Raw genomic sequence first — 27,931 nt, forward strand, 5'->3', positions numbered from 1 at the left:
TGATTATGGAACTGGTTACAAATGTTGGTCACAAAGGCAGGTTTCTAGCTTGCTGTTATTAATGGCAATAAGGTACAGTTGAAAAGTGACTCTGTAAAAATGACAGAGTGGGGTTCCATGGTTGTTGCTCAGTTATGCTCACTTTACAATCCAAAAGATTTTTTTTTTCTAATTGCCAGCCCTGCAAACTTGATCTTGGTACCTGAAAATGAAGCTGGTTTTCTATGGCTCGTGCATCGCCAACAAAAAAGATTTTGCAATGGGAACTCAGTGAATAATTCGGATAAGGGTGCATGAGCCAGAACAGACTCCAGGTCCAAACTCTATGGTGGGTTCGAGGGTGCACAGCTGAATGGGAGGTTGGCAGTGACATTGTATGAGAGCCTGGCCCAGTGGTTTATCATTAAGATTGGGAAGGGGAAGACTGATTACTAAAGCTTAGATTGCCAGCACTAGTGATATCTAGCAGTGGTTGGGTACTATCCTCTTGTAGGATATGCTCAGAGATGACCTGGATGTGATGGCTAGAATCTGGCAAGGTTGGAAGGCCTGCTCGTTTCAGGTCAGAAAAGCTTGGTGATCCAACGATTATGCCTGCACCCTGCGTTTAAAAGGAGCATGGTGAGCAGCAATGGGATAACCTGGCCAAAGCAGGTGGTGTGCAACACAGAGGGAATCATTTTCATTTTCTAGCTCCTCTTATCCAAGAACCCCCAAAGCACTTTGCAAACTCACATTCACTCTCATAACTCCCGTGAGAGGCGGAGATTATTCTACAGATGGAAAACCTGAGAGAATAAGAGATTTATGGCAAATTGAGCCCTGATTCCAGTCCCCAATTCCAATTATGAGGCAACAGTGTAGACTAATTAGAGATCAGCTGGCTTCACAGAACGCAGTTGAAGTCAAATTTAATTATTTAATTTGTCAATAAAAAAACAGAACATCAGAGAACAAACCAAAATGCAACCAGGAAAGAGCCTCAGGAAAAAGCGCCTTTCTGACTTTGTGACTCAGCTGCAGGAATCAGCTCTCGGCATACCCTATTTCACAGGACTCTTTTTGGTGGTCTTAGAATTAGGAGAGGACAAATTTGCTGGCTCACTGCTGAAGAGAGACGGGACCTTCACACCCTTCTGTTTCAGCATCTGATGATAATCCAGCCGCTCGCTAATTATTCTCTGGAAATCAGACACATTCACAGGAGAATCCAGGATTAGCCACGGAGGTGATAGGATCATAAAGCTTTTCCTTCTCGCCTCACCTCGCCGCTGGGCCCCAGCTCAGGGGTCCAAGCAGAAGCATCGTTCCACGCTGAATCACATACCTGCATAGCCTCCAGTGCCTCCTCATCGCTAATTTCAGCTTGGGGGGATTTGGCGCCCGCAGCGCTGTATGTGGCCTGAATTATTTTGCTTCGAAATCTTTCAAACTTTGATTTTAAAAAGGAGAAAAAAAATGACCTTAGTTTAATTAACCAGGAATTAACCAGGTTTCCTCCAATTAAAGAGGGACGCTGTCTGACACAAGCAAAGAACTTCTCTCACTAGAGGGAGAATTTAAAGCAATGCTTGCTTTTAAGCTATGCCAACAAGAGGGTTGGAATGACAGCTGGCATTTCTGACAGGTTCTCCTGTCTCTGAATGTCCCCAGGCCAACAGCGAGGTGCAGGACCGAAATTCTGCCCTGGGGTGAGTATGTGCAATTCTAGATGGCTTCACCAGAAGCCCCACACAGACACCTAGTGGCAACATGTGTCTCTGAATTAGTAACCTAAGCAAATCTGACCTGACATTGGATGGAGTCGCACCTGCTTACAGCAGGTCTGAATATGTCCCTTTAAGAATAAATATGGAGAAATGTCTTCCCATGATGGCTGTTTAGCCTGTGGCTGTATTTGAGAGAGGGGGATCCCCAGAAGGGCTGGGAGGCTGTGGGATAACATTCAGAAAGAAGTTTGGCATTGTAACTATTCTGCTCTGAAACCTCGGGGTCTCTTTCTTGGTATCCCATCAGACCCATAACGTAAACAAAGGCCCCTGGCAAGCGCAGGAGCCCAAGCCGCCAGGGAAAGGTTGGGGAACAAGTGGACTGTTAACTGCCAGCCCCTCCATTCCTGCTGCTGGAGCTGAGGTGCCAAAGGGAGCCCCATGCAGTCCACCCAATGATTGTGTCTAAAGATGGCCCTGACTAAACTGGGGCCTTTGTTCTCGTTAGCTGGGGTCCCTCCCTCAGGGGAGAGGCCCGCAGTGAAGGAGGAAGGAGGCCACCTTTACCCTGGCACTGATGCACTCCAGTGCAACTTTGGCCTGCTGCTCAGCGTGCTTCAAGGCCTCGACTTGGCTCTGCGTCTCACTTTGGTCACACAGCTGCTTCTGCATGTGGTGCTGGGCTACCATAACCTCTGCCTGGAGCTGGTTGATCTTGCTCTGCAAATCATCAATCAGTTTGTTTTTCTCGGCCAGTCTGGATTCTTGTTCCACAATGTCCTGAGGAGAAACGCAGTTCAGGAGGAGTGGAGGAGAAAGCTGCCTAATTCAAACATGTCTCGCTAGAGATTTTGCCCTGCTATTCCAAACCCTTCCTAAACTTCTCAGAAGGCAGCGGGAGCAGAATATGTCAGTGCCCAGTAATGTTACTGGTTTGGGACTTTGTCCCCGCCAGGTTTACCTATAGTATTTAATAATAATTCGAATTAAGAGCCATTAAAACAGGTTTGTTCCCTTCTTCATCAATTCAGGCTCGTTAGAAAAATTAAACTGAGCAATAAAGTGTATTGAGAAACAAAATAGGCCAGGGCTATCCCATCTCTGATTTTCATGGGACAGACTCCCCTGCAAAACTAGGGAGAACATGGATGGGTTTAGTGTTGAGAGTAACTAGAGTGAAAGACACCTGACATCAGTGCAGGCTTTGGAGAGAGAGCAGGAAAGAACCTAAAGGAGCACAAGGTGCTCCCCAAATGGGATTGCTTTGTTTAATTTATACAGGGGCTCAGCAGGGAGCATTAGGGTGTTGGCTACTGTAACTGAGCACAGGAGTTTGCACTGATGAGTCACCTGTCGGAGTTTGTAATTCTCTCTCTCTATTATTCCCATCATTTCTTCACGCTTCCGTTCTTCTCGAAGGCTGGAAAACTGAGAGAAAAGGCTCCAGTTAACACCTCAGCCCCATTACTACAGGTCACAGACTCATGAGTTCCTGACTTGTTGAAAAAGAATAAAAACAAGTCTCCCAAAGAATAAATTCCCAGTTCCCCCCACACCACTGGTGGCCAATGGTCTGTGTTGTGCTCTGAGTGACTGTACCTTGGCAGACATGGCTTGCAGTTGACTTCCCCGCTCTCGAAGCTCCTTTTGTAGCATTTCCTTTTCAGACTCTGCTCTCCGTAGCTGTGACTCCTGGAAAGCCAGCTGCCTTTGCAAGGAAGTGATGGCACCTGCACAATCAGAGTAGAGTCCTGAACCAACTGAACGCTGTTAAAGTCCTTGGGAAACCCCCCCTAGGTGATGAAAAAGGGGCCAGTCATTTTATTCCATCATCCAAAAATCATCTGGCTGTGGACATAAGTTATCTTAGAACTACAGTCACTACAGAAGTACACTTCAGCTGAATGATACTTTATCGCATCACTGAATTGAAGTGTCCATTTCTTAATACCAGCCAAATTCATTTTGTGCAAGAGTCAAAAGACTTAGAAATGGTTTGATATGCAGAAGCTCCCTCCAGGCTAACGTCAGAAGCTGGACACGTCACAGAGGTGCTCTAGCTATACAGAGCTGATCCTCTGCTCTTGATTAGCACCGCATTGTTTAGCAGTCCAAACCATACCAAGCACTTTTAAGTAGAATCTGCCCTGGTTGGTAATGGGCATCTTTACCAGGCAAGCTGTAAGGGAAAAGAATTCAAAAGTAGCTGTTGTTGTTGGGAAGCTACCTTTAAAACTGCAGAGGGACTAGAAGCTGCAGCCTCTCAGTGAAGACCTAATGTAGATCCTTCCTAGACAGGGAACTGAGCCTCAATAATGACTTCCTCTTGCTCCCCATAACTAGCATACGAATTGTTCACAGAATAGGAGAAGAGTTTAGGATCTAGCCACTCAAATTTCAGATACTCTCTGGTCTTTAGCCCTTTTGTGTTCCCCGTATGCCAGTCCTGGTACCTGTGGCCATGTCATAGTCCGTCTTTGCTTTCTCCAGTTCTTTACAGAGTTCTTGGTTCATTTGCTGGAATTCTCTGAGCTTGATCAGGGATGCTTTCTCTTCCGCCTCTGCCTCATTCTCCTCCTCCTCTTCAGAAGCCACTTCAATTTCTGTACCACTGAGAAGCTCTTTTTCCATGTCCTCTTGTCTCAAGCCCTTTTGCTGCATTTCTGAATACTGTAAGGACAAAAGGACGGGAAGAATTTTGAAAGTTGAAGCAAAATGCAGCCTGAGATAGAGACTGGCTTTAGTCATATAAGGCTCCATTTCTGGAGGGACGGGAGTCTAGTTCTGGAGTTGCATTTAGGGCACCTCTCTAACGCTGAGCCAGAGACCTTGCAAATGGAATAATATAATGTGTGGTGAAACATTGACACAGGCTTAAGAAAATGACTCAGTAACTGCTGCAGCTTAATTACTGGTTCCTTTTTAAACTCTTGAGTTCTAGTCCAAATGCAGGAAAACTGTGCTTCCTGTTCTTCTTTACCTATTGTGTCCAGCACTGGAGCATCTGGAGACCTCACAATGTCTAGATCGGGGTGGGCAAACTTTTTCGACCAAGGGCCACATTTGGGTGGGGAAATTTGTATGCAGGGCTGAGGCAGGGGGTTGGGATGCGGGAGGGAGTGTGGGGTGTGGGAGGAGTGCGGTGTGCAGGAACGGGCTCAGGGCAAGGGATTGGGGCAGAGGAGGGGTGCAAGGTGTAAGAGGGGGCTCAGGGAAGGGGGTTGGGGTGCAGGAGGGGGTTCAGGGCAGGGGTGCAGAAGTGGTGCGGGGTGCAGCAGGGGGCTCCGGGCAAGGGGTAGGGGTGCGGGGTGTACGAGGGGGCTCAGGGTAGGGAGCTAGGGTGCAAGAGGGGTGTGAGGTGCAGGCAGGTGGCTTAGGGCAGGGAGTTGGGGGGCAGGGTGCAGGCAGGGTTCAAGCTCTGGCCCGGCGCCGCTTACCTAAAGTGGCTCCGGGTTGGCAGCGGCGCACACCGGGGCCAGGGCAGGCTCCCTGCATGCCTGCCCTGGCCCCATGCCGCGCCGCTCCAGGAAGCGCTGTGGTCCCTGGAGGAGGGGGCGGGGCGGAGGGCTCCACGTGCGCTGCCCCTGCCGCGCCTCCAGGTAACTCCCACGAAGTTCCCATTGGCCGTGGTTCCCCGTTCCCGGCCAATGGAAGCTGCGGGGAGTGGTGCCTGGAGGCAAGGGCAACGCACAAAGCCCTCTGCCCCCCGACCCGGGGGCCGCAGGGAAGTGGTGCCAGCCACTTGAGAGCAGTGCGGGGCCTGTGGCTCCATGGGGGCAATCCCATGGGCTGGATCCAAAGCCCTGAGGGGCCAGATCTGGCCCGCAGGCCGTAGTTTGCCCACCCCTGGTCTAGATATTAAAAAAACATACAATCATGGGTCTCATGCTCCTGGAGGCACAACCCATAACCCCATGCAGACCTGGAGCAAGATTTCTGGAAGTTCATTATTTGGTCCAAATGTAAACAGACACCAAATGCACTGACTGTGAACTTGACCCAAAGCCAGGTAATATCTCCAAGATACTACAAGGGAAGAAGATTCTGAATATTTGGTACTTTTACCCATGAGCATTTGAAATATGCTATATTGGAGCACCTTTTGGGATCTGTGTGATTTGTTTGTTTATAGGCCCCCTCGATGCAATTAGGAGGATAAATTTATTTTAGGATCTGTTCACACTGATCTCTTTAGCTTCTGTGGCTAGACAATTTCCCTGGTATCTTCACAGCAGTGGACCTGGGAAGGGGGATTAAATTATATGAATCTTGTTGTAGATGTACCTTCATTTACACTGATATAACTGAAAGCAGAATTTGGCCCAGAGATGTTAACCTAAGTTATTCCTTATAATGATGTTTCTAAATGCTTTAGTTTTCTGTTTACAATTTCCTATGTCTGCAAATCAGAGATCCAAAGGGGATGGGTGAGAGAGGGAAATCTAGAGCAGGGTTTCTTGCAACAAATTTCTTGGAGGCCTCAGAGTGTGGCTACCAAGTCTCTTGGTGGTGGCTGTTTTGACAATTTTTCCTAAAATACTTAATTAACTTTAGGAAAAACAAACACATATGCACATATACAAGTCCAATCAGTGTAATTTATTTTTGTAGGGGTGTTTTTGCAGATTCAGTAATAATAATAACATACAGTTGTGTCTATTCTTTACTGGACCTAAACAGAATAAAAACACAAATAAGGTGCTTTGCATGTTCCTGTCTTTGTTGTTGTTTATTTTGCTTTTTTGGTTGCAGGTATGTTTGTTTTTAGGCTTGCTAGCTAGTAAGTCCCCTTCTGTGAAAAGTGATATTTGTATGTTTGTTAATATCACTTTTTCACAGCAGAGACTTGTTAGCTAGCTGGGAGGCAGTGAAAAGTGATATTAACAAACATGCACTATCACCTTTCACAGCAGACTTTCTCAGCCTTGGCAAGCTGGGGGGACAAATTAAGCCTTGGATGGGGAGGTGGTAGGGAGGCAGTGGGGGCCGGGGGCGATAAGGGTGGGGTGTGAGTCTGAAGCCCAGCTGCCGGAGTCCGCCGCTGTGCAGTGAGACCCCAATGCCCCACAGTCAGAGCCTGTGGCCAGAGCCTGCCGCCCGTCACACCAGGGCTGAAGCTGGAAGCCTAAGCCCCACCGCCCCCGGGAAGCTGGGGAACTCACACTGGCTGTCTGTTCCTCCAATGTTTGTGGTTCAAGAGGGGGGCAGGACCCAACCCTTCCTTGCTGCTGCCTCCCCCCGAATCACTGCCCAAGAGGTTGTGGCTGCAAGAAAAGCCCCTGGTGGTTGCATTTGAGAAATGCTGATCTAGAGGATGCAGTCACTAAAGGACACCTTTAGCAGCAGTGTGAAAAGCACATAATAGCAGAGACTCCTCTCAGTCTACTGTCAGTTTCTTTTGCCATATCTGAACTAGTGCAGATCCTCTTTCACCTCCTTTTCCAGTTGCCATAGTTCCTCCTGGTCTTTCATCAGGGACTCAGACAGGCTAGCAATCTTAGAGTCCAGAATTTTATCAGAGTAGCTTAGTTTTAATTTTAAGCATGCCACCTCCTCTCTCAAATCTTCTTTAGTGCCACTTTGTCCTAAGCCCTCCTGCACTGAGCTGCTTAGCCCAGGCATCTTTGTCTTGCTGTCGTCAGCTACAGGTTCGGAGGCTGCATCTTTCTGCAAGGGAAAATTTAGTATGAGGAAAACTACCTAGGAAGCTGCTTTCCACACTCCTAGCTTGCAGCACATAAAGGAAAGAGCTTGGTGCAGTAACCGCAAATACTCCTCACCCGGTCAGTGAATTCTTAGTGCTAGGCCTCCACAATGGTTTTGGGGAAGCTGATAACGTGTTTAGAACATGATGCACAAATGAGCACTCTCAGCATTCCATTCTGCTTCACATTGCCTCCGACTGGCACAGTCACATTCAGTAGCTTTATTATATCCCTTATGAGGATCATAAAGTGGGACTGCTGGAGGGGTCTCATTTGCATATAATTACCCAGAATGCTTTTCCCTCTCACTGTGCTACTTGTGAATTCAGGGCACAGGAGGGCCTTACATTGCTTTTATTTTGAACCTCACTTCCTCAGTTTGGTTGTTTTTTTTGTGTGTGCCCCCCTGTTTAGGGAAATCCCCTGTCTGCTTACATCATAGAATCATAGGTTCAGAAGGGACCACAAGGGTCATCATCATCAGCTTTTCCACTAGCGATGGCCACTGCTGATAGCCATTTTATCTCTCACTATGAAGTCTATCTTAAATGCGTGCTTCATTTCATACAGAGAAAACGAGTGCAAGTCACCTCCTCTGTGATGACACTTTCCCTCCTGAGCAGCTCCAGATGCTTCTTCAGATTCTCTATCTCCTCCCTAAGCATAGAGATTACATCATCCTTCCTTGCACATTCCGCTTCACATCTTGAAAGACGATTAATCTTTTCTCCCATCATCAACAAGCATCGTTCCTGGGAACAGAAACAGGCATAGTGTTCACTCAAACAATGCATCTGAGGTTTGATGGGATATTGGTGGGCAGGAAAAATATGGATGAGTGGATGATGTACTGTATTTCAATACCTGCCCATCTGTAGGGAATTTAATGGCATCTAGTCTAAGGGACTAGGACCTAGGACTCCTAGGTTCTCTTTCTTACTTTGACGTGGACTTACTGCCATTCTCCTCTCTATGTGCTTTCCCTTCTTTCCTGCACTTCACGTTGTTTTGAAAAAGAACTTTGAGATCCTTTGATTAATCCATTTATCCAAATACAATTCTATTTTTAACTTAATTTACATCACACCCTTAGAAAGTTAATTTTCTAGCTGGATCACTTTGCAATTAACTATGTGTGTGGTCTATTCTTCTTTTTGAAGTATTATAGCAACATTTTCTTACCTTCTCACGGATTACATCAATGTACCATGGGATTTTACTCTCTATAGGTCCTTTTTGTTGTTCAGCAGGAACGATTCCTTCTGTGAAACTCTTCCATTTAGAGAGACCACTGAAACTTTTACTGAGTAGGAGATGGCCAGCTGCTGGGGGGAGGGGAGGGGCAGATGTGAAATAGTGGAAAGAACATTTATCTAAATATCACCCAGAGACTGGAAAAACATACTTGTTCTGTCAAACTTATTTTTTCTGGCAACAAATCTCTATTACTAGCCTCAACTTTTTTGGGTTCCACTTACTGTACCATTTAAAAAACTCCTCAGAAAAGATTTACCATATTGAATTAAAAACAGTGACCCAGCCTGCAATGGGTAGGCTTCAAAAGGGAGTTGTGTCTGTTTAAACTGCCTGCCGGCTTCAACAAAATCCTCCAACTTGTGGCTGGACTTGTATGTGCCCTGTGTCCTGCATATAACCCCACCTAGACTGGAACAGGGATCGTGAAGGACTATAGGCAGCACTTCTACCACACGGTGCAGGTTGCTCTATGGAATATATAGCTTGGAGATCATGTCATGCCCCCAATGGGTTAAAAAGAGCAACCAAGGCATGCCCAGTGGTTTTTCCTATAACACGTCATGCGCTGCCTTGCAAAAGCACCGATTTCACAGCAGATTTTCACCCTTCTGGGAAAACACACATGCATACAGTCATCCCCTTACCCTTACCTTTGGTGGCCGATTCTGATGGATATGTGTTCTGAAAGGCAGCATTCCACTCTTCAAAGTTGAGTTGGGAGGACAGACTGATGGTACTCAAATTAAAGGACAAATCAGGGCTGTGTGATAAAGTACTTTCTGTGTTGAAAAAAAAATCCTAGTTACTTCTAAGTGGTTTTTATTTTTTGTTTTTGGCAAGAAAAATATCTATTTGATGTATTCCAGATTCTCAGCACTCTGGCTTATACCTTCTGTCACAATAAAGGGTTAAAACTCTTACCAGTTTCAGAGAAGTGAAGAGAATGTGGGTTTTATGCAAAATAAGATGGACTGATTTAAATATTATACATTTATACTGAATTCCTAGTTCAGGTATGTGAGGAACCTATCACTTTTAATATCCAGGTAGATTTACCTGGTCATGGTAACACAAACTTATGATAAAATGAAAGGGGCTCAGATCTGAGTCACCTCGCCCTTCTGAATAAGGAAAAATCTGTCTTCAGTCACAGGGCAGACTAAAAGGGACCACCAGAGCATCCAGAAACTAGTTCTGAAACTCCGTTCAGCGTGAAACCGTCACAGCCCAGCATTAACCCAAAGGTTCCTTACCCTGAAAAATGAGGCTGGTGTTCAGGACATAGGGAAAAACTCCTCTCAGTAGGACTACCCTACTCTGCGACTACCCCTTCAAGAGACATGTGGAGTTTACAGCCTAAACAGCCTGGGTGCAATCAAGAAGCACCCTACCCCGCTTGGGGCTATATATAAACAGGGAAAGGCAGCTGAGTGAGAGAGAAAGGAACCAGAAGTGGTATTGACCCACTCTTCCCATCGGTCACCAGCCTGACCTAGGCTAAGAGACTTTGTTTTCTGATTATATGCTTGGTTACGCTGACTCAAGCCTCGGAGGTAAGAGCCTTATGAACTTGGTTAAATTGTTCCTTCCCTGACCTGCTGTCTAAGGGAAAGGGAGACAGCTTGCCTGCCTCCTAGAACAATAGGAGAAGCTGGAACTCTGGATGGCTGGAGGTGGTCTGGAGGCCCTCAGAAGGCAGGATTTTTTTTTTGTTTGGGTGGTCTTGGCCTCCTCTTTCTTGGATCATGTACACTTGCCTTTGGGTTTTTCACTTGCTACCAGCTAGGCTTTTCTTTTTTAACTTTGTGGTAGCATTGAGGAAATGCTAAATAAATGATACTGTCAAAAGCCCCTACTAGCAAATACATACTAGTCAAGTGCAAGATCCGTGTTACATGTTAAAGTTGTGCTGAGGGAATCATCAGTACTCTGGCTTCCTGCAATTTGATGAATGGGGAAACAATTTGTAGGACTTAAACGGGAGTTCTGGGGAAATAAGGGCTATCGTGTGGGAGAAATAGCTTAATATATCACAGGAAAGAGTACTGGGGGTTTGCTGATCTCTCATGTGAGCCTTACCAAGATAGGATGTTGAAGTTGCTCTGTTACTAAATCTAGGACATCCAGGGCGCATTAGAAAAGATCTCTGTAATTCCTCCACCTGGGGCTCATACTCTGATGCAGAGACACCAGCAGGTTTGATATCAGCCTGGCAAAGAGGAGAAAATTAGACCATTAACTGGATGTATCTTATTCAAAAAGTGCTGTTTAACTGTAGGTTGGCAGGAAGGTAGGTGTAAATCCATTCTGTGATGTAACAACCAGCAATGATAGGTCAGGGCGTGATCTGCAAAGTGGTGAGTAGCCTCAACTCCATTCTGTAGTTGGAGGGAATAGAGGGGGCTCAGGGTGTCACAGGAGGCACTGAGTTCACTGCAGGATCAGGCCCTCACGAAGAAAGCCTTCATCAAATTCTAAAATTCCTTTCTCCCACTTTCTTTCAGCTAAGATTTTTCAAGGGAGTTAAATGCCCAAATCCCATTGCAGCTGTGTGCCTAACCCCTTTTGGAACTGCCAGCATTAATCCTGGGGGTGGGATTATGATTTTGCTGATAAACAAAGCATTGCAATTGCATAGGAGGGATGTAAATCCACTTCTTGCAATTATCTGCATATTCCAGTTGGCCTTTGCTGCACTTGCCTTGAGAGGTCCCAGTATTTTGTGGGTAAGCAAATGGCATATGATCGGCTCCTGTGGTGTGCAGAATCCATTCTACTTAATGGGATTTTCCTTTCTTTGGAGCTCAAACCTGAAAGAAGCTGCTACCCAAAATGCCAACCCGCAAGGTGGTAAGTACTTCTCAGAAGGTGTATAGTGTTAGCAAGGCAGCCCCTTGTAACTCTTTGCTTCCCAAATCAAATCAAATCCCATTTTATCATGTCTAAAACGTGATTAAAATAGCAGCATATTAAATACTTGGTTCTCATAGTAGCGTCTGACTGCTTGAGCCGATTTACTCAGCGTGGATCTACCGCTGGGAAGTTTCCATACAGGTGTCTGTTGCCTTCGGCTGCTTAGTTCCTGGAGCTCACTGAAACCCTTTGTCATCAAGTTCATCTCTCTAATGGTGTTTCACCAATCTCAGCCTTTCATAAAATGGAGAGGGGGAGAATTAATGGGAGCCTGCTGGGTTAAAAAGCCTCTAATTTTACAAATCACATTTCCTCATTTGTGTTCCTGATAAGTCTCAATCAGAGGTTTGCAAACTGTGGGGCCTGCCCCCCGTAGGGGAGGGGGGCAGAAAGGAACTTTCAGCGGGACACCAGCCCCATGGGGTTGAGGATCTGGGCTGTGGGGAGCAGGAGGGAGGAGGGCTGGCTGAGGGATTGGGGGGGAGCAGGGGGCTGGCCGGGGGGCAAGGATTGGGAGGGGCAGGGAGTGGAGGGGGCTGGGGCAGATGGCTAGGGGAACAGGAGGGAGGAGGGCTGGCTCAGGGTTTGGGGGAGCAGGGGGCGGGGCTGTGGGGGGGGTCTGTCTGGGGGCGGGGAGGAGCAGGGGGACTGGGGGGGCAGGGAGTGGAGGGGGCAGGTGGCTGGGATTGGGGGCGGGGCTTGCGGGGGGGGTCTGTCTAGGGGCGGGGCTTGCGGGGGAGGGCTGGGATTGGAGGCGGCTGGGAGGGGAGGAGCGGGGGGGGGCTCTTCACCTGCCGCGGCCCCGGCCCCCCACGATGGACTCTCCACCAGCCTCAGCCGAGCCGCTCGGCCTGCGGGAGCCTGACAAGCCCCGAGGCGGGACGGACAGGCGAGGTGGCCAATGAGCTGAGGGAACGGCGAGCAGCGGGCGGGGGAGGCGCCCGGCTTGTGGACGGCTGTTGCTAAGCAACTGGCTGAGAGCGTCGGGGGCGAAACCGGCCGCTGAGAGCGCCCGCGGCGGCAGCGCCCCTGGCGGCCAGCGCGGGCAATGCAGGCGCCCTGCTCTGGCCCACCCCAGGCAGCCCCTGGGCTGCACCCGCGCGGGCTGGGGAGATGGAGGCGCCCCCCCCAGGCCGGCCCGGGGCCCGGTTCCCCCCCCCCCCCCGGGCAGAGAGAGGCGGGAACTGACCCTGGGTCTCCCACTGCAAGCGCCCCATCTCCCCCTCTTTCCGCTCCGCGCTGAGCCGCAGGGTTAGCCACCGCCCCGCAGGGCACTGTACCCCCCAAGGCTAGGGGCGCCCCAGCCCTAACACCAGCGCAGGCGGAGGCCGGTCCCACGCCCGGGAGCAGCACCCGGGAACGCAGGGTGCCCAGAACCAGCGGCGCCTTCCTGCTCCGGAGCGGGACCCTTTGCTTTTAAAAAGCCAGACGCAACCAGGGGCAGCACGGGGGAGCTCGCCGGGGACAGTGCATGCGGAGGGCAGAAGATCGGTGCGTTTCGGATGCTTCTCCTTTGACATCCCCCCATGCCCTTGCAAGCCGCAAGGGCCGAGTCAGCGGGCCGCCCGCTGCAGACGGAGCCGATTCAGCACCCCAGCATGGGGACAGCTCTTTGCAGGGCTCTCCAGTCGGCCCGGCCTGGCTTTGAATGGCTGCAGGACACAGCTCCTTGCTGCTTCGAATCAGAACCCTCGGGACAGTTTGAACGGAAACAGACCCTCCCTCCGCCAGCGCTCCAGGGCAGCCGCTGGCTCTGGGAGCTGCACTTTTCAGACCCCAGCAAGGGATGCTCTCCCCCACGGATTTAGAGGCTTGCTCCTGGAGATCTTCTAATTCCACCCGAAGCAGCGAGATGTGAGATTTAGACCAAGCAGAGATTTAACTGAAAATGCTGGACAAGTGGATCCTCCTCCTGTCATTATTAACAACCCACATTCGGAGCAAAACCCAGGGTGAGTTATTAATTAACAGTGGAAATTAAACATAAATTCTGAGCTACCATCCTGGATAACGTTCAGGGTCTGTAGTACTCGGAGTTAAATCCTAATCCTGGGTGAATCTAGAAGCCTAGAGTCAAAGGGATACTTGAAACATTCCTTTAAAATCTGTTCTATTTCAGCAATGATTGATGTTCGTGAATGCTAAATTAGATTTGGATGGTGGCATTTTACTACTAAGCTGTGTGAAAGCTCCTGCTGAACTGCTAGATTTCCAGAATGCAAAAATCTTTGTCCAAAGACTGTTAAAATGTGTCCTCTGATAACACAGCCTTATATGAAGATTTCACACACACATGGGAAATGCTGATCCATATTAATTCACATGCAATTTGTTTTTCATCGGGAATCTAGATTTTGTTCAGTTTCAAATTACATTAATTTTTGCAAAGAAACAAAAAAAATATTTTCTGGATTAACTCTATTTAAAAGAAAATTAAATTACCATTTTGTGCTGGAGATTCTGTTTCCAGATTTGGATCCATGCATCTTCCAAGCATTATGGATTGGCCTCATCCAAAGTCCATGCAAGGCACTTGGAGTTTCTCCATTAATGTCAATGGATCAGGCCTTCTGGGACTTTTTGATTCTATCCGCTTTGCATACTATTGATGAGCAGGGGTGAGTTGGGGGAGGGGAAAGGTGGACTAAATGACCCCTTGAGGTCCCACCCAGCCCTACATTTCTATGATTCTACGTGTTGTAAACAGTCTTTCTTTCCAGATCCATACAAGCAGGAATGCAATACAAGGGGAATCCAGTGTCACCCAAAGGCAATTTGTCAGCTGGATGAAGTGACAACCTATTTCTATTGCCAATGTCTGCCAGGATATGAGGGTGATGGCACTAATTACTGTCAAGGCAAGTGCCATCTTAAGCTAATTCTGACAGCATGTTTAGGGGACCTCCTTTCAGCAGGAAGAAGTGTGGATCAGGAGTCAGGACTCCGGGATTCTTTTCTCTGCTTTGCCAGTGACTCACCTTGAGCAAGTTACATGACCTCCATGTGCCTCAGTTGACTTCTCTATATACCGGTATAATAATGCCTATTTATCTCACAAGGGTCATATAGCAATTAACTAGAGCTTATTAGATGCATTGAGATCCTTCCATGGAAAGGACTAAAGATGCACTAAGTATTATCGTATTATTGCAGGTAAGCAAAGGGCTGTACTGTAAAACATAGACTAGGACAAGCCTTAGCAGCAAGGACAGACCAGTCCATGTCCAACCAAATATGAACAACTGCCCCCTATGGGCTACTTGTGCCTGGAGGGAGCTGCTTATGCTGCTATTGTAAAAGTGAAATTGGTCAGACCTTTGTGGAGCTTCCTGTGTGTATCATTTTCTGTGTCCAGAGAGCAGCAGCGGAACTACAAAGGCAATATGGCTGAAATGGAGATTGACATCTTCTATCAGTACTGATTCACTTAGATAACTGTAATAAACAAGAGCAGGTGAATGCTTCTTGCCATGATTCTAAAGACAGACAAAGATCTTTGTTTATCCTTTTCTAGAGCCTGCTGTGAGCATCACTGTTTTCAATAACTCTGATTGTGATGGCTTTGGAGAGCAGGTTTGTCTTATCAAAGTAATGACTGGAAGAACAGTCACTTTCAGAGTCTCTATCGCTGGGAACCACCAGCCGTCTATGATAAAATGGTACAAATTCTACTCTGCCCAAGGACCCCAGTTCCACAGGTATGTTTAGAATAATTCAGATTCCACACCATTGTGGATGTTACAAGCCTATAATATGTGTAATAGAATGCATCAGATAGTGCTTATGACAGGAAATTATCTATTTTTACAGGGGATGATGTCATTGTTAGGTATGCTGGGGACCAGTTTGGATAAAATTAAGAAACAATCACAGCAGTGTAGGGCTGGAAGGGACCTTGAGAGATGATTTAATCCAGCCCCTTGTACTGTGGCAGGACCAAGTAAACCTAGACCATCCCTGGCATAGGCGCTGACGCTGTGGGTGCTCTGGGGCTGGATTACCCATGGGGGGGGAAATGGTGGGTGCCAGTCCCCCATTAGCTCCCCCCAAACTCCCAGTGCCTCCTGCCCGCTGGCAAGCCCTGCAGATCAGCCCCTCCCACCTGCTGTGAACAGCTGTTTTGCAGAATGCAGGAGGTGAGGAGGGAGGACGCAGCACGCTTGGGGGAGTGGGCGGGAAGAGGTGGGGTGGAGGTGGACCAGGGGCGGAAAGAGGCAGGGCAGGGATAGGGTCTTGGGGGAAGGGGTGGAGTGGGGGCGGAGCCTGGGACAGAGCCAGGGGTTGAGCACGCACGCGGGCACACACACACACACCTGGCGCTTGGTAAAGTCGGCACCTGTGATCCCTGGCCAGGGTTTGTCTAACCTGTTATTAAAAATGATAGGGATTCCACAACCTCCTTTGGCAACCTATTTCAGATCTTAACTTATAGTTAATTCCATGCTCCAGACCATGGCTGAAGTAGCTGAGTCGGACTTCCAAAATCTTGGGTTGCAAATGACCCAAGGAATATAGTTTTCCTTGTTGAGCACTAGATAAAAACTTTTTTTTTTTTTTAAAGAAGTGGGAAGGAAAACTGAATTGGTGAGTCCGCTTGCACCTGGTTCATTTCAGAATTAGTGAGCTTCTGCTCTCCAACACCTTGAGTTCTTCTCCTCATGGTCCACAGGTCAGAACAGAATTAGCAGCTTCCCTAAGAGGAAGGTTTCCACACAGAAGCCTGGAAGCATTACATGTATGTGGCAAATGGCATAATAATTAGGGGAACCCTCTGGAACATATTTTTTTGAGGGGAATGGCCTTATAAAATGTTGTTTCTTCCTCAGTCCCCGTTAGCTCTATCCCTCCTGTCACCCTGTTAGCTGGAGGCTGCAGTACTGCACTGCGGATTGCTTAACAAGCAGATTCAGGACACTAAGTTTAGCAATTTTTGTAACCACTTGCCTGAACCTTGAACTGGACTGCCTCTTGATAACACTGGAAACTTAACACCTGCATAGAAGACCACCACAAAATCTACCAGCCCCTTAAATCCCCTATAAATTCTCCAAACGGGGCTTATGTGGGATTTAGATGGTGCCTAGGCCTTGGGTTGGCCCTCTGCATAGGAGAGAATTTCACCTTGAATTCTGATTGATTTTTAATCCCATTGCAATACCACTTTAGACACTAAAGGGCACTTGAGTGTTACTTAAATTGGTGCATGAAGTATTGTAGCCCTGTGGGTCCCAGGATATTAGAGACAGGCTGGATGAGGTAATAATAAAAGGTCCAATAAAAGATATTACCTCACCCACCTTGTCTCACTTAAATTGCTATCAGTCATTGGTGTGAGTAATTTATGTAGTGAGTGAGGCCGAGAACAGCTAGTACATAACAATCCTGTATTTGAAGTTCCTGCGTATAAGTTTAGAGATTTTTAAAGAGTGTTTATCTGCAGTCAATTTTTGAGTCTCAGTTATCATTTAGGGTGGCCAGCCATTTGTTCAGAGCACCATTACTGATCACTATAGAAATGTGTTTGTGGGAGGACTTATTAACTAGTACACTTTTATATATACATGGCCAAGTCCCCAGGCATGGTGGAATAGGACTTTTTTGCATGTGGTGGTGAGGGAGAAACACACAGATAGCTTCATACCATCTTTACCCTCCAGTGACATTGGGAGAGGGGCAATTGGCCTCCAGCACAAGTTAGATAGTTAAGTTACATCAGTGAAGAACGTCCCCAAGAAGCCACGCTGCTGGCAAGGTTCACCAGAGCATGTTACACTTCTTCATTCCCCCATGTTCCTGATGTGGCCATGGCCTACCCCCCAGTTACACCTGGTCTGCCCTCTGGGTGGGGCAGGAGTAACTGTTGTCACATTGGCAAACAGAGTATTTCTCTACTATATAGTACAGAGGATTTAGCCCACTTGCATTCTATGTGAGTGGCTTCCATTGGTGTCAATGAGATGTGACAAACACTGAGGGTAGTATATGGCTTGGCAAAGATCTGGAAAAGACCAGTCACCATTTCTATTCCCCTCAGCCTGGGTAGAAGATAGTTGCCCTCAAATATAGAGTGTATCCAGTATTACACTGATCCTACAATTGACCTTAGCCAAAAAATCCCATTTGGTTACAAGGACTCTTTCTTTGCAGTTATCGAAGGAGATTGACACCAGCTGCTAACATGTCCCCAAAGATGACCCTGGCCAACAGCAGTCTGGCTCTGAAGCTGTTTTCCATTGATGAGAATGATTTTTACCCAAACATGTTCTGGGCTGAAATCCAAGCAAAAGCCTTACCTGATAAACAGGCGAAGATTGAAGCCTATGATTTCACAGACTTTCAGATGTTAAACCCTTCTCACTTGAGATACTTTTTCGTCCTAGAAAGAATGCCAATAGGTAAGAAATGGAAACTGCTCCCACTATTCACATTTAGAAAATGGTGCCATGCTGTAAGGGTCAGTGTGGAAATTTTTGTCAAATAAAACAAAGCTGGTTGTAATCATTTTTGTAAAACCAAAAACATGCATGGTGCTTTGCAGTAACCATTATATCTGTAAACATCCCCTTAAATGAGAATGGACTGGCCCATGGGCGTTCATCCATATCAGGACCCATTTTATCGGAAACAGCCGACCTGTACTAACACCAGCTGATAAATCATAAAGGGTGGCATGCTCCTGAGCTAAGCCTTTTGTGTTTGGGATCACCAGCTGTCCCACATTTCATGAGACTTTATTTTTTTAGTAAATGAACAGACTCTTCTTCTGTAATCACCTACAGAGGATGTCTGCAGGACTGTTTCTCACCTATAAAGAAATAGTAAACTGTACCTCTTTCTGTGAAGGTAGCACCCTATTTATAGGTATCCCCATTTATTCTGTTATATTCTTCATTCAATTTTGATTTTAGACTTTCATATCCAGCGAGACCTGATATTGGAGGGAGGAGTTGAAGTCTGATTTACATTTACAGCATGTGGCTTTGCTTTTATATTCCATTATATGATGTTAATTTCATGCTGCTTACTAATATGATTATATTCTAATTCTCTTTACAGCCCCCTGAGTGTTGGTGCAAGGACACATTATAAAAAAAGTCGGCTTCCTCCATAACACTCTGTTTAGATGCTTGTATGTTACTGATCATTAAAGATCAAAGTACAGCGGGCACACAAGGAATCTGCCAATGAACACTGACATAATACTGTCTCCAGGATCTTTGCATATCTTTATCTCCAACCTCATGGAGACATATATCACACTTTGACTGGAGCATAAATCCAAGACATTTCATTCAATTGACTGTTACTTTCCTTGAGGCATACTTGGCATGCTTTATATGTTCGATTGCTTTTAGAACCAATGAAAGTTTGGGGTTTTTTAGGAGCCATCATGACTGTTTATTGATCTTGTTCTCTGGTTTTGTATTTGTCTTTTTAGAGCTTGGACAGTTTTTAGAAGGAGACACTATTACCATCCAGTTGCCCCAGTATCTTCAGGTGTCTCCCTCCAGCTTTGTAAAGTGGACCAAGGAGCCTTCGCTCATGACGCTGTTTGATACCAATGCTGTTGTGCTGGCCAACGGGACTGAAGGGATTGAGATCAAAGGAGTAAAGTATGATTGTAATCTGCTGTATTTTCAGCCTGTAAACTCCTGTTTCCTTCTCAGTGTCCAGGAGTAATGCATCTTCATAAGAATGACCATTCTGGGTCAGACCAATGGTCCATCTAGGCCCAGTATCCTGTTTTCCAACAGTGGCCCAGGCCAGATGCTTCAGAGGGAATGAACAGAACAGGGCAATCTGAGTGATCCATTCCAGTCCCAGCTTCTCGCAGTCAGATGTTCAGGCACATTCAGAGCATGGGATTGCATCCCTGATCATCTTGGCGCATAGCCATTGATGGACCTATCCTCCCTGAACTTCTTTAATTCTCTTTTGAACCACCTATATTTTGGCCTTCATAACATCCCCTGGCAAGGAGTTCCACAGGTTGACTGTGCATTGTGTGAAGAAGTACTTCCTTATGTTTGTTTTAATTTCATTGCGTGACCCCTGGTTTGTGTGTTATATGAAAGGATAAATAACACTACCTTATTCACTTTATCCACACCATTCCTGATTTTATAACCTCTATCATATTCCCCCTGCCCCTATGCACACCAATAGGGGATTAGCATCCACAAGGAGCAGAGAATAAGGCAAATAGACTGATGGGATTATCATCACATAGTGGTGCTCAATACTTTGCTGTAAAAATATTATTTCTTCAGTGATTAGGAATAGAAACAGATCTAGAGAAGGAGAAGAAATAATAAGCAACTGTGAACTGAGTCTATAAGAAAAATAGCCATCAAGGGGTTCTGCAGCTGTCATAAAACAGAGTGGATCTCTGCATTTTAATCCCCTCATCTCCTATCACCTCTACTTCCCCTTTCCTTCTATTTCTTCCCTCTTGAGTACTCTCCCCCGTTCTCTTCCTAAACTACCCTCCAGTTGCCTGTGGGGAGACAAAATCAACAAAATGTCTGAGTTCTAATCTCCTTCCCTGCTCATCTAGAAACCTGTCCCCAGAGTGAAGTCTGAGTACTGTAAAGCAACCTTCAGTAGAAAACCTGAGTGGGAAATCGAGGATTCTCATTTCCTTTCTGTTTTACCTTCTCTCAGGAATAGTGAATTTGGTTACATCCGAGCTCTTGTCTATGATTTCACCCCTGATGTTCCTGGAAGGGTTATGGTAGCCCAGAGGCTCTTCTTCATAAAGAAGGGTACTGAGTGTTTTTAAATTTATGGTGCATTATCCTTAGTATGCTTTCATCAGGATTTGACTTCCATGTCATCTCTACCTTTTTACTTTGATATTCAATGCCACCAAATCAGCCAATGCAATATTTTAAAAAAATCATTAAAACATTCTATTAATATTAGCTTTGGTAAGACGGCTTTTTTTATTTAAATTATTATTTTATATGCAAATTTATATAGGCCACTTCTGCTTGACAGTGCCTTTTTAACATAGGAGTGAAATTAACTGTTCACCAAAGCTTTTAGTGAATCAGGTTTTCCACATTTTTAAAAGGATGCTGAAACATTGGAGAGGGTGCAGAAAGAGAGTCACAAAAATAATTTAAAGGCTGGAGTAGATTCCTTACAATTAGAGATTTAAAAACATGATTTGTTTAGTTTTTCATCAAGAGGATTGAGAGGTGACTTCACTGCAGTATACCCATACCTTTACAAGGAAGAAATACTAGCTCTTTAACCTAGCAGAGAAAAGCATAAGAAAAGTCAATGGCTGGAAGTTAAGGGCATGATAAATTGAAATTAGAAACAAGAGACAAATTTTTAACAGTGAGGGTGATTAACCATTGGCACAAACTACCAACAAAAGTGGTGAACTCTCTATTTCTTAATGACTTTACCTCAAGACCGGATGCCTTTCTGGGAGATTTGCTTTAGACTTCTGTCAAGCACACGTTATTGGGCTCAATGCAAATGTAACTGGGTAACATTCTATGGCCTGTGCTATAAAGAAGTCAGTCTAGATGATCTAATTGTCCCTTCCGGCTTTAAAATCTGAGTCTGTGAATGAACCAACACCCATCGTGTTTACTATAAAGGGCAACTATGTTTTTTTGACTTGAATAAAATGCAATGATTAAATGGATCAATTACTTTATTTCGGCCAGGCACCTGTTTGTTTGTATCACATGTGCATTTTTCCCTCCCAGATATTAGCAAAATGTGCAATGGAACTCGGAATGAAAAGAATTGCCACTGTAACCCGGGATTTGAAGGAAATGGAGTACACTGTATTGGTAAATATTCATGCACTTTGCTTCCTGGAGCATTTTCTCATAATGTAAGCATAACATAACATAGAAGATACTGAAGCGTTCGTGATCCTGCTGCAGCCATTCAATGCCTTATGATCAACATATATGCATGAAAAGGATTCCCATGTGAAACGAAAATGCTGCTTGCCTCATTGAAAAGAATAAAAGACTGGGGAGGAAAGCATCCATTTCAGAATGTTATAAAAATAACAGAATTCTTCACTAATGACACTAAAATTGCACATTTTAATGATTTTGCTAGTGTTTTAAGCTGCTATTGTAAAAATAGTGTAGCCTTTCTAAAGGGATGCCTCAAGGTGAAGATCCGAATAAGATTAATCACTCATTAGATATAACAATGAGTTTTGTTAAACACATCTTTATGCTGTCCCATGCAGCTTGTGAAGGAAATCCAAAGTTAATTCCAGAAAGGTTGGGTTTAGTCAACATTCCCTTTCATGGCTGGCTTGAATTCAGTTTTATTGTGATTTTTTAAAAGTGTCTGATATCCTTTTTTGCACCTGCAATGTTTGCATGACAGTGTAATAGTGAGATGCACTATGAGAAAGCACCTCTCTGTCATGCTGTTAATGGTAGTGGCTGAAGTTTTTAAAAGGACAAGACACATTTTGGTCCAATAATACTATTTTCAATCATATAACCTAAGATAGAAGAGTAATCAGGCCATGCTTCTGGGCATCTTCTGACTATTTGTGGAGGTGAAGCAAGATTTTTCCCTCATGTGCAGGTTTGCACTTTACAATAATGGCAAAAGAAAATGCCCAAGCATTGGTCACAGCATGCTAGACTTGGTAAACCAATGGCAGGGAGATGGGACGCTGGACAAGTAATCTGATGTGATGACTCTTCTGTGTTTTGTTGAGAGCAATTTGCAGGAATTCCATACAAGGGCAGTTGGATATCTCTTTAGTGCCCACAAAAGAGCTGGTCACACGAGCAACAGACAGAATGGTCAGGGACCATTATTCAAGTTAATGAATAGTCGACTGCTGAGGCAGCATTAAAACGATGACAATCAAGTGAACATCCCCCCCCCCCCCCCCAATGTCTCATGAACAGACACCAAGCCATGCGCTGCATTCTTTGATTGCTCAACAGACTGTTCCAGTGTCCTGCTGGGCCAGCGAAGACCCACCTTTGTGCACAGGATCCGCATTTGAGTGCACAATTCACATAACAGTGCAGCTGCAAATGTCAATTTGTGCACACAAATGTGGGTTTGTGTGGGCCTAGTGGGTTCACACACACTGTTGCAGGTGTGTATCCATTGTGCCCACAGTCGAAAACTGTGACTCGGTTATAATTAGTTAAATCTGCTGTTAAAACTTAGGCACATTCACTTCTTTCTGCTTGAAGATATAGATGAGTGTGTGGAAGGAATGCCCATGAAGTGCCTGCCTGAGGCTGAATGCATCAATAGATATGGATCGTACTTTTGTCGTTGCCCACCTGGATTCGAAGGAGATGGCCTGTACAGCTGTGTAGGTAAAGGAAATGTGAGCTCTGAGACTTGAGGTGTTTTTTTTTTTTTTTAACTGAGTTAGCTTGTCCGCTAATACATTCTGAAGTCCATTTTTCAAAGGCTGTGGTTGTGATTTACAGGGACCAAAGCAATGTGCAGAAATAGCTTCTTGATAGGCCAGAAAAGGACCAGGCAGTGAGCCCTATCAAGATGGCTTGCAATGATGGAGGCCTAGGGAAATCAAGTCCCATTCCTACCAGGGAGCCTTGGTCAAGATAGACTCAAAACAGTATCTGTGGTTGTTTCCCCATGTCGATGGTCCTGAGTAAAGATACTGTTGTGCTGTAGAAACTTGTAATTTACATGAATCCTGTATAATTAAATTTAAATGGAAAAAATAGTGTAGGGTTTTTATCTCCATTCTAGATATAGATGAGTGTGCAGGAGGTATCCATAACTGTAATCCGGATGCTACTTGTCTGAATACTCTTGGCTCCTATTTCTGTGTGTGTCAGAGTGGGTTTATTGGTGACGGCATTCACTGTAAAGGTAAGGAAACGAGATTACCTGTTGGTTACTTACGCGTGACTGGGAAGAAGTGAGGAATGGATTTGTTTCTCATTCTGATGTTTTCATCTTTGTCCTCCTTATGGCAGCAAAAAGCATATGGTCCCCATGGTCTCCGTGGTCTGTCTGTACTGTCACTTGTGGATACCAAAACCAGATGCGGATCCGTTTGTGCACCCATCCAGAGAGTGGGATGCGTTGTGAGGGACCTTCTGCTGATCTCAAGCTTTGTCCCAATCTAGAACCATGCCCAAGTGAGTCCAAACTCATTCATTTATCTTAGAGTATGTATATATCCACAGCTACATTCGTACAGATGCTGTATGATTTCTATTCCCTATGCAACGCTTGTCAGCTAAACTGTGCCAGTTTGGCGTGGGAAACAGAAATTGGGATGTCCTGCTCCAAAACAGGCTAAATAAGACTCTCATTTGCTCTCAGCAGCTCTGCTTCTTTTTAGTTCTCTATCCCCTAGAGCATGAGTCATCACAAAATGATGATCAGTTGTGTTGGTGTAACAGGATGGCTGATCCCAAGACCTGGTACAGGAATGTAGGACTCCTTGAGTTCCCCTAGGTGCAGCTCATAAAACCCTGTCTTAAGATTCAAGGTAATTACTAGTAAGTCATACTGGCAGGTGGGTGTAGTAAACTCCAACCAGTGTATAAAGGGGTTCACGGGGTGTCTCTGGGCATCGGGGACTAGTACAGAGGAAGGAAGCCCGAAGAACATCTAAGCTTGGAAAGTTTAGATTGAGATTATGTTATTGCTTTTGAATTTCCACTAAAGCCAAGCCCAGGAAGCAGGTGCTTGGATACTAACTCAGGAACTGCGTGCTATGTTGAGGATGGGGGAGGGACTCAACCTGTTCAAAGCTGGTTTGCCATTCTCTCCAGCCGTGGAGCCATAAGAAGACAGGTTGTAACAGAAGCTATCTCACTGACAATCCCTTGTATTATATGCTTCTTTAGTTGACCACAAGTTAAAGAAATTCTTAGGGCTTGATCTGCTGATGACCTGCTCTTGTGTAGTCATTTCCACTAGTACGAAGTGGGCATAAAATATTACCAAACGAGAATGGTAGCAGCAGTTTGCATTGGTGAAAACAGCTACCTGAGGTTCAGGGAAACTGTGAACTGGGCCCTTAGTTGGCACCTGTAATGGGGTAAACTTATCATTGATGGTGCCCCCTGGTGCCTCAGGTCCAACTGAAATCTATAAACTAGTAACTCTTCCATCCCTCTAGGGCTCTACAGAAGTTCTCTTACAGGCCCTCTCTGGGGGCCTCCCCAACAGGATCCCAACTTGCTCCTGCACAGTTCCTCTTTTGCTGCTGCTTTGTCACAGGATCCCCCCACTGCCTCCTTTCCCCGGGGACGCTGGTAGCTTCCCTTAGGGATCTCTCTGCCCCGTGTGGGCCCTAGCTCAGGGCTTCCCCCACAGGAGCCTACCCTGCTTTGTGTGAGCCTCCCAGCCTGACTTCTTTGCTCCTCTCTCCCAGGCCTTCCCCCGTAACCTTTTCACAGCAGGGGTCAGTAATTATCATTATTTATTTTCACATCACCGGGGGGGGGGGGGGGGGGGGGGGGGCTAGTTGCTAGGTCACAGGCTGAAACTTAAAGGACCAGCCAGCCTGTGACAGCACCTATCAAATAACATTTCATCTCCTGCATTTGAAGGAAGAGCTCATGTTAATGGGGTAGAAGGTGGTCACAGGATAGCATGGGATTGTCACAATTTGGACTGTCACTTGGAGGAGCTTGCCCAAATGAGCTGTGCTGAGCCATGACAGGTATCAACATGTGATCATCACGGTGATATTTTGGTATGTTTCAACAGTCTATCTCAGAGCACACCCAGTGGCCCCATTGCTTCTAGAACAATGGTCTCTCTACACCCCATTGCAGTATGTAAAGGTAAAAGCGGAGTTCAGGGCTACACTAAAAATATATCCATAAGGTAAAGCAGAGACATTTCTGCTGAGAGAGAGAGTGCTATTTATTCTGTGACCACATCCTTGTTCTAATGATTATTTTCCATTATCCTCAATGATGTGAAACCCTTTCAATGAATCTTGTCACATTCCATGAGGATACACTTCAACACAAATAGCTGCTAATAGTCTGAATCAATGTGGATCTGCCACCTTGCTCAGAGAGGTGAGAATGCTTCTGTTTCCTTTCTCTAGTGAATGGCCAGTGGTCAGAATGGTCACCCTGGTCAATGTGTTCTGACACCTGTTCAGGAATCAAGAAAAGAATCCGGATTTGCAATAGCCCTGCTCCTTCCAGAGGAGGTTTGCCCTGTGCTGGGTTAAAGGAGGAAGTCACGGTGTGCAACAACAACAAATGCCCAGGTACAGTAGTTATTTTGAATTCTGTAACATTTCACCAAAATATCAGACGCAGGTGAGACTGAGAAAGAGATTTTGTTACATAAGTAATGTCAAAGGTGCTTCAGTACCAGATTGGAGTGTCCCTACATCTCTGCTCCCATTTCACCCTACCCTTCCTCCCACGCCTAACTGCTCCCTTTGTCTCCTCCTCCCTTCAGTAGGTGTACATCTTCCTTATGCCTTGATGCTTAGAACAGCCATCTTTTCCTGCATATCAAATCTCCATTTCCTCCTTCAAGTCCCTCATTAAAACCCCTTCTCTGTGAAGACTTTAGTTCATATTCCCCTCACTGTTAAAGTTTCTGTAGCTTCTTGCATGTGAACTGCTGATCCATGTTTTTGTTCAAATTGGACTGTAAGTTCTTCAGGGCATGGTTACTGCGTTTTTCATGTTTTGTAAACTGTGATGTACCCTCCCAGTACTTTATGAATAACAATGATGCTGCCAGACGAAAAAGTGGCCAGTGGTTTGCATGAAAAGACCAGATTTGCAACAGCCCATCTGAAGTTATCTTTCCTGAACATAAATGCCTGAAATGTGTCGAAATTAAAAAGAAATTAAGTACATAAGCACTGGTCATGCTTGGTTTTTCCTTTGTCTTAGTTGATGGGATGTGGTCTCCGTGGGCATCCTGGACTCCCTGCCCCATCTCTTGCGGCCTAGGCGTGGTGAGCCGATCTCGACGATGCAATAATCCTGCCCCGGAGCATGGGGGAAAGAATTGCACTGGACATGGATATGAGGAAGGTTCTTGTGGATTTCCAGTAAGTCATAGATCTGTATGATGATTGATTTTAGAATATTCCTATCTGAAAGAAAATGGGGATCTATTATCACTGATGGTAGAACTTTAAGTAGGTTCAGAGGAGCATCCAGAGTTCAGATGCTTATTAAAATGGACAAAATGGGCTTGAATTGGAAGAATGGGAGAGTACCTCCAACGATCAATAGGAATGACGGGAGAGGTCCCCCCAAAAGGCTAAAGTCGTTCTGATGGTATCCTAGCAGCTCACTATCAACCTGATCCTGAGATACTCTTCTGTTGAAGCCAAAGGGAATTGTTGCTGTTCAGGATCGTTCAGAAAAAGGCCTTTTATAAGGGTGTTTTTTTTTGTTTTTTTGTTTTTTGGAACAGTCAAGTCTTAATATAAGCAAACAAGATAATGAAATTTCTAGAATTCTGCGTTATAACACATTTCAGGAGAATTCTATGCATGTTATATATTTTTTTCTGTTTATTTAACCTCACGTTTTTAAAAAATGACTGGTTAACATCTAATTTTTACTTCAGTCACTCATAAAGGGCAGAATTACTCACACTACGGATCTTGGTTGCCTACACTATGCTTGTTTTGCTAGTGGAAATTGCATTGATGTCAATTAAAGTTTCAGATGTAGACATTTCAAGATGACCAACTGCACATATTAAAGGAGAATGTGATCTGATAATGTTTTCCTTCTAAATGTTTCTTTCACAGCATGCTAAGAATACTGCATTAGAAATTCAATCCTCGCCACACAGTCGGTCTTTTATCTGTTTTATTTGCAGGAGGACTTTTGCAAATACCTGAAGCGACCATCGGAATCCATTATACCAGGGAAACTGATCCAGTAATCAGTCTAAGGAAGTTAATGTGCTGAAAAACTGTTGAAATTCACTGGCCTCTAACTCACCTACATGCCTTTGAAAAGCCCAGCTATACTGAAAAGTTCCAAAAGAAACCTGCCTCAATAGAAAACGTATAGTCCTGATACTTACTGGAAAACACACATTATTGGTGTTGGAACCAGTGCAGTGTACTGAATGCTAAGGCCTATGTTGTTCATGACTTTCGTAGAGAAGAATAAAAGCCAGGCACAAAATGAAGACTTAGATCTTTTTTTTGCTGCAAGGCAGAGGGGGACTTGTACTGTGCCTTTGAGTAAGAAAGTGAGCCTCAGTAAGCAAAAACTGAAGACAAGGATGGGGAAAGGATGCCAGGGTCCAAGACAGACACACAAACCAAAAGCATCCTTTTGAGGAGTGGGACATAGACCACTGTACTGTGTGAATTTACAGATATGATAA

The 27,931-nt window shown here is 45.5% G+C and overlaps 2 protein-coding genes across 6 annotated transcripts; one reads left to right on the forward strand and one right to left on the reverse strand.

Annotated features, from left to right (window-relative positions):
• Positions 1–660: 660 nt before the first annotated feature.
• On the reverse strand, positions 661–17,962 carry CCDC27 (coiled-coil domain containing 27). Of its 5 annotated transcripts, none has more exons than XM_034753589.1 (13): positions 17,878–17,962; positions 11,649–11,818; positions 10,751–10,880; positions 9,322–9,450; positions 8,597–8,736; positions 8,005–8,166; positions 7,143–7,376; positions 4,163–4,379; positions 3,309–3,439; positions 3,060–3,137; positions 2,277–2,489; positions 1,328–1,432; positions 661–1,181 (listed from the first exon to the last, which is right to left on the reverse strand). In XM_034753589.1, exons 2-13 carry the CDS (start codon positions 11,787–11,789, stop codon positions 1,044–1,046), a joined length of 1,818 nt encoding a protein of 605 aa, XP_034609480.1. In that variant the 5' UTR covers positions 11,790–11,818; positions 17,878–17,962; the 3' UTR covers positions 661–1,043. The 5 variants fall into 5 exon arrangements, with proteins under 5 accessions (XP_034609480.1, XP_034609481.1, XP_034609478.1 ...); XM_034753590.1 differs by having other exon boundaries at positions 7,260–7,376; positions 8,597–8,739; XM_034753587.1 differs by having other exon boundaries at positions 8,597–8,739.
• On the forward strand, positions 15,016–27,931 carry LOC117868023. Its single transcript, XM_034753592.1, has 11 exons — positions 15,016–15,282; positions 17,732–17,979; positions 19,023–19,197; positions 20,249–20,349; positions 21,313–21,399; positions 22,795–22,923; positions 23,327–23,449; positions 23,557–23,721; positions 25,656–25,823; positions 26,467–26,627; positions 27,413–27,931. The coding sequence occupies exons 1-11, from the start codon at positions 15,176–15,178 to the stop codon at positions 27,476–27,478; spliced, it is 1,530 nt and encodes a 509-aa protein (XP_034609483.1). The 5' UTR covers positions 15,016–15,175; the 3' UTR covers positions 27,479–27,931.

This window comes from Trachemys scripta, chromosome 19 (assembly GCF_013100865.1).
Source record: "Trachemys scripta elegans isolate TJP31775 chromosome 19, CAS_Tse_1.0, whole genome shotgun sequence".
Taxonomy (NCBI): domain Eukaryota; kingdom Metazoa; phylum Chordata; order Testudines; family Emydidae; genus Trachemys; species Trachemys scripta.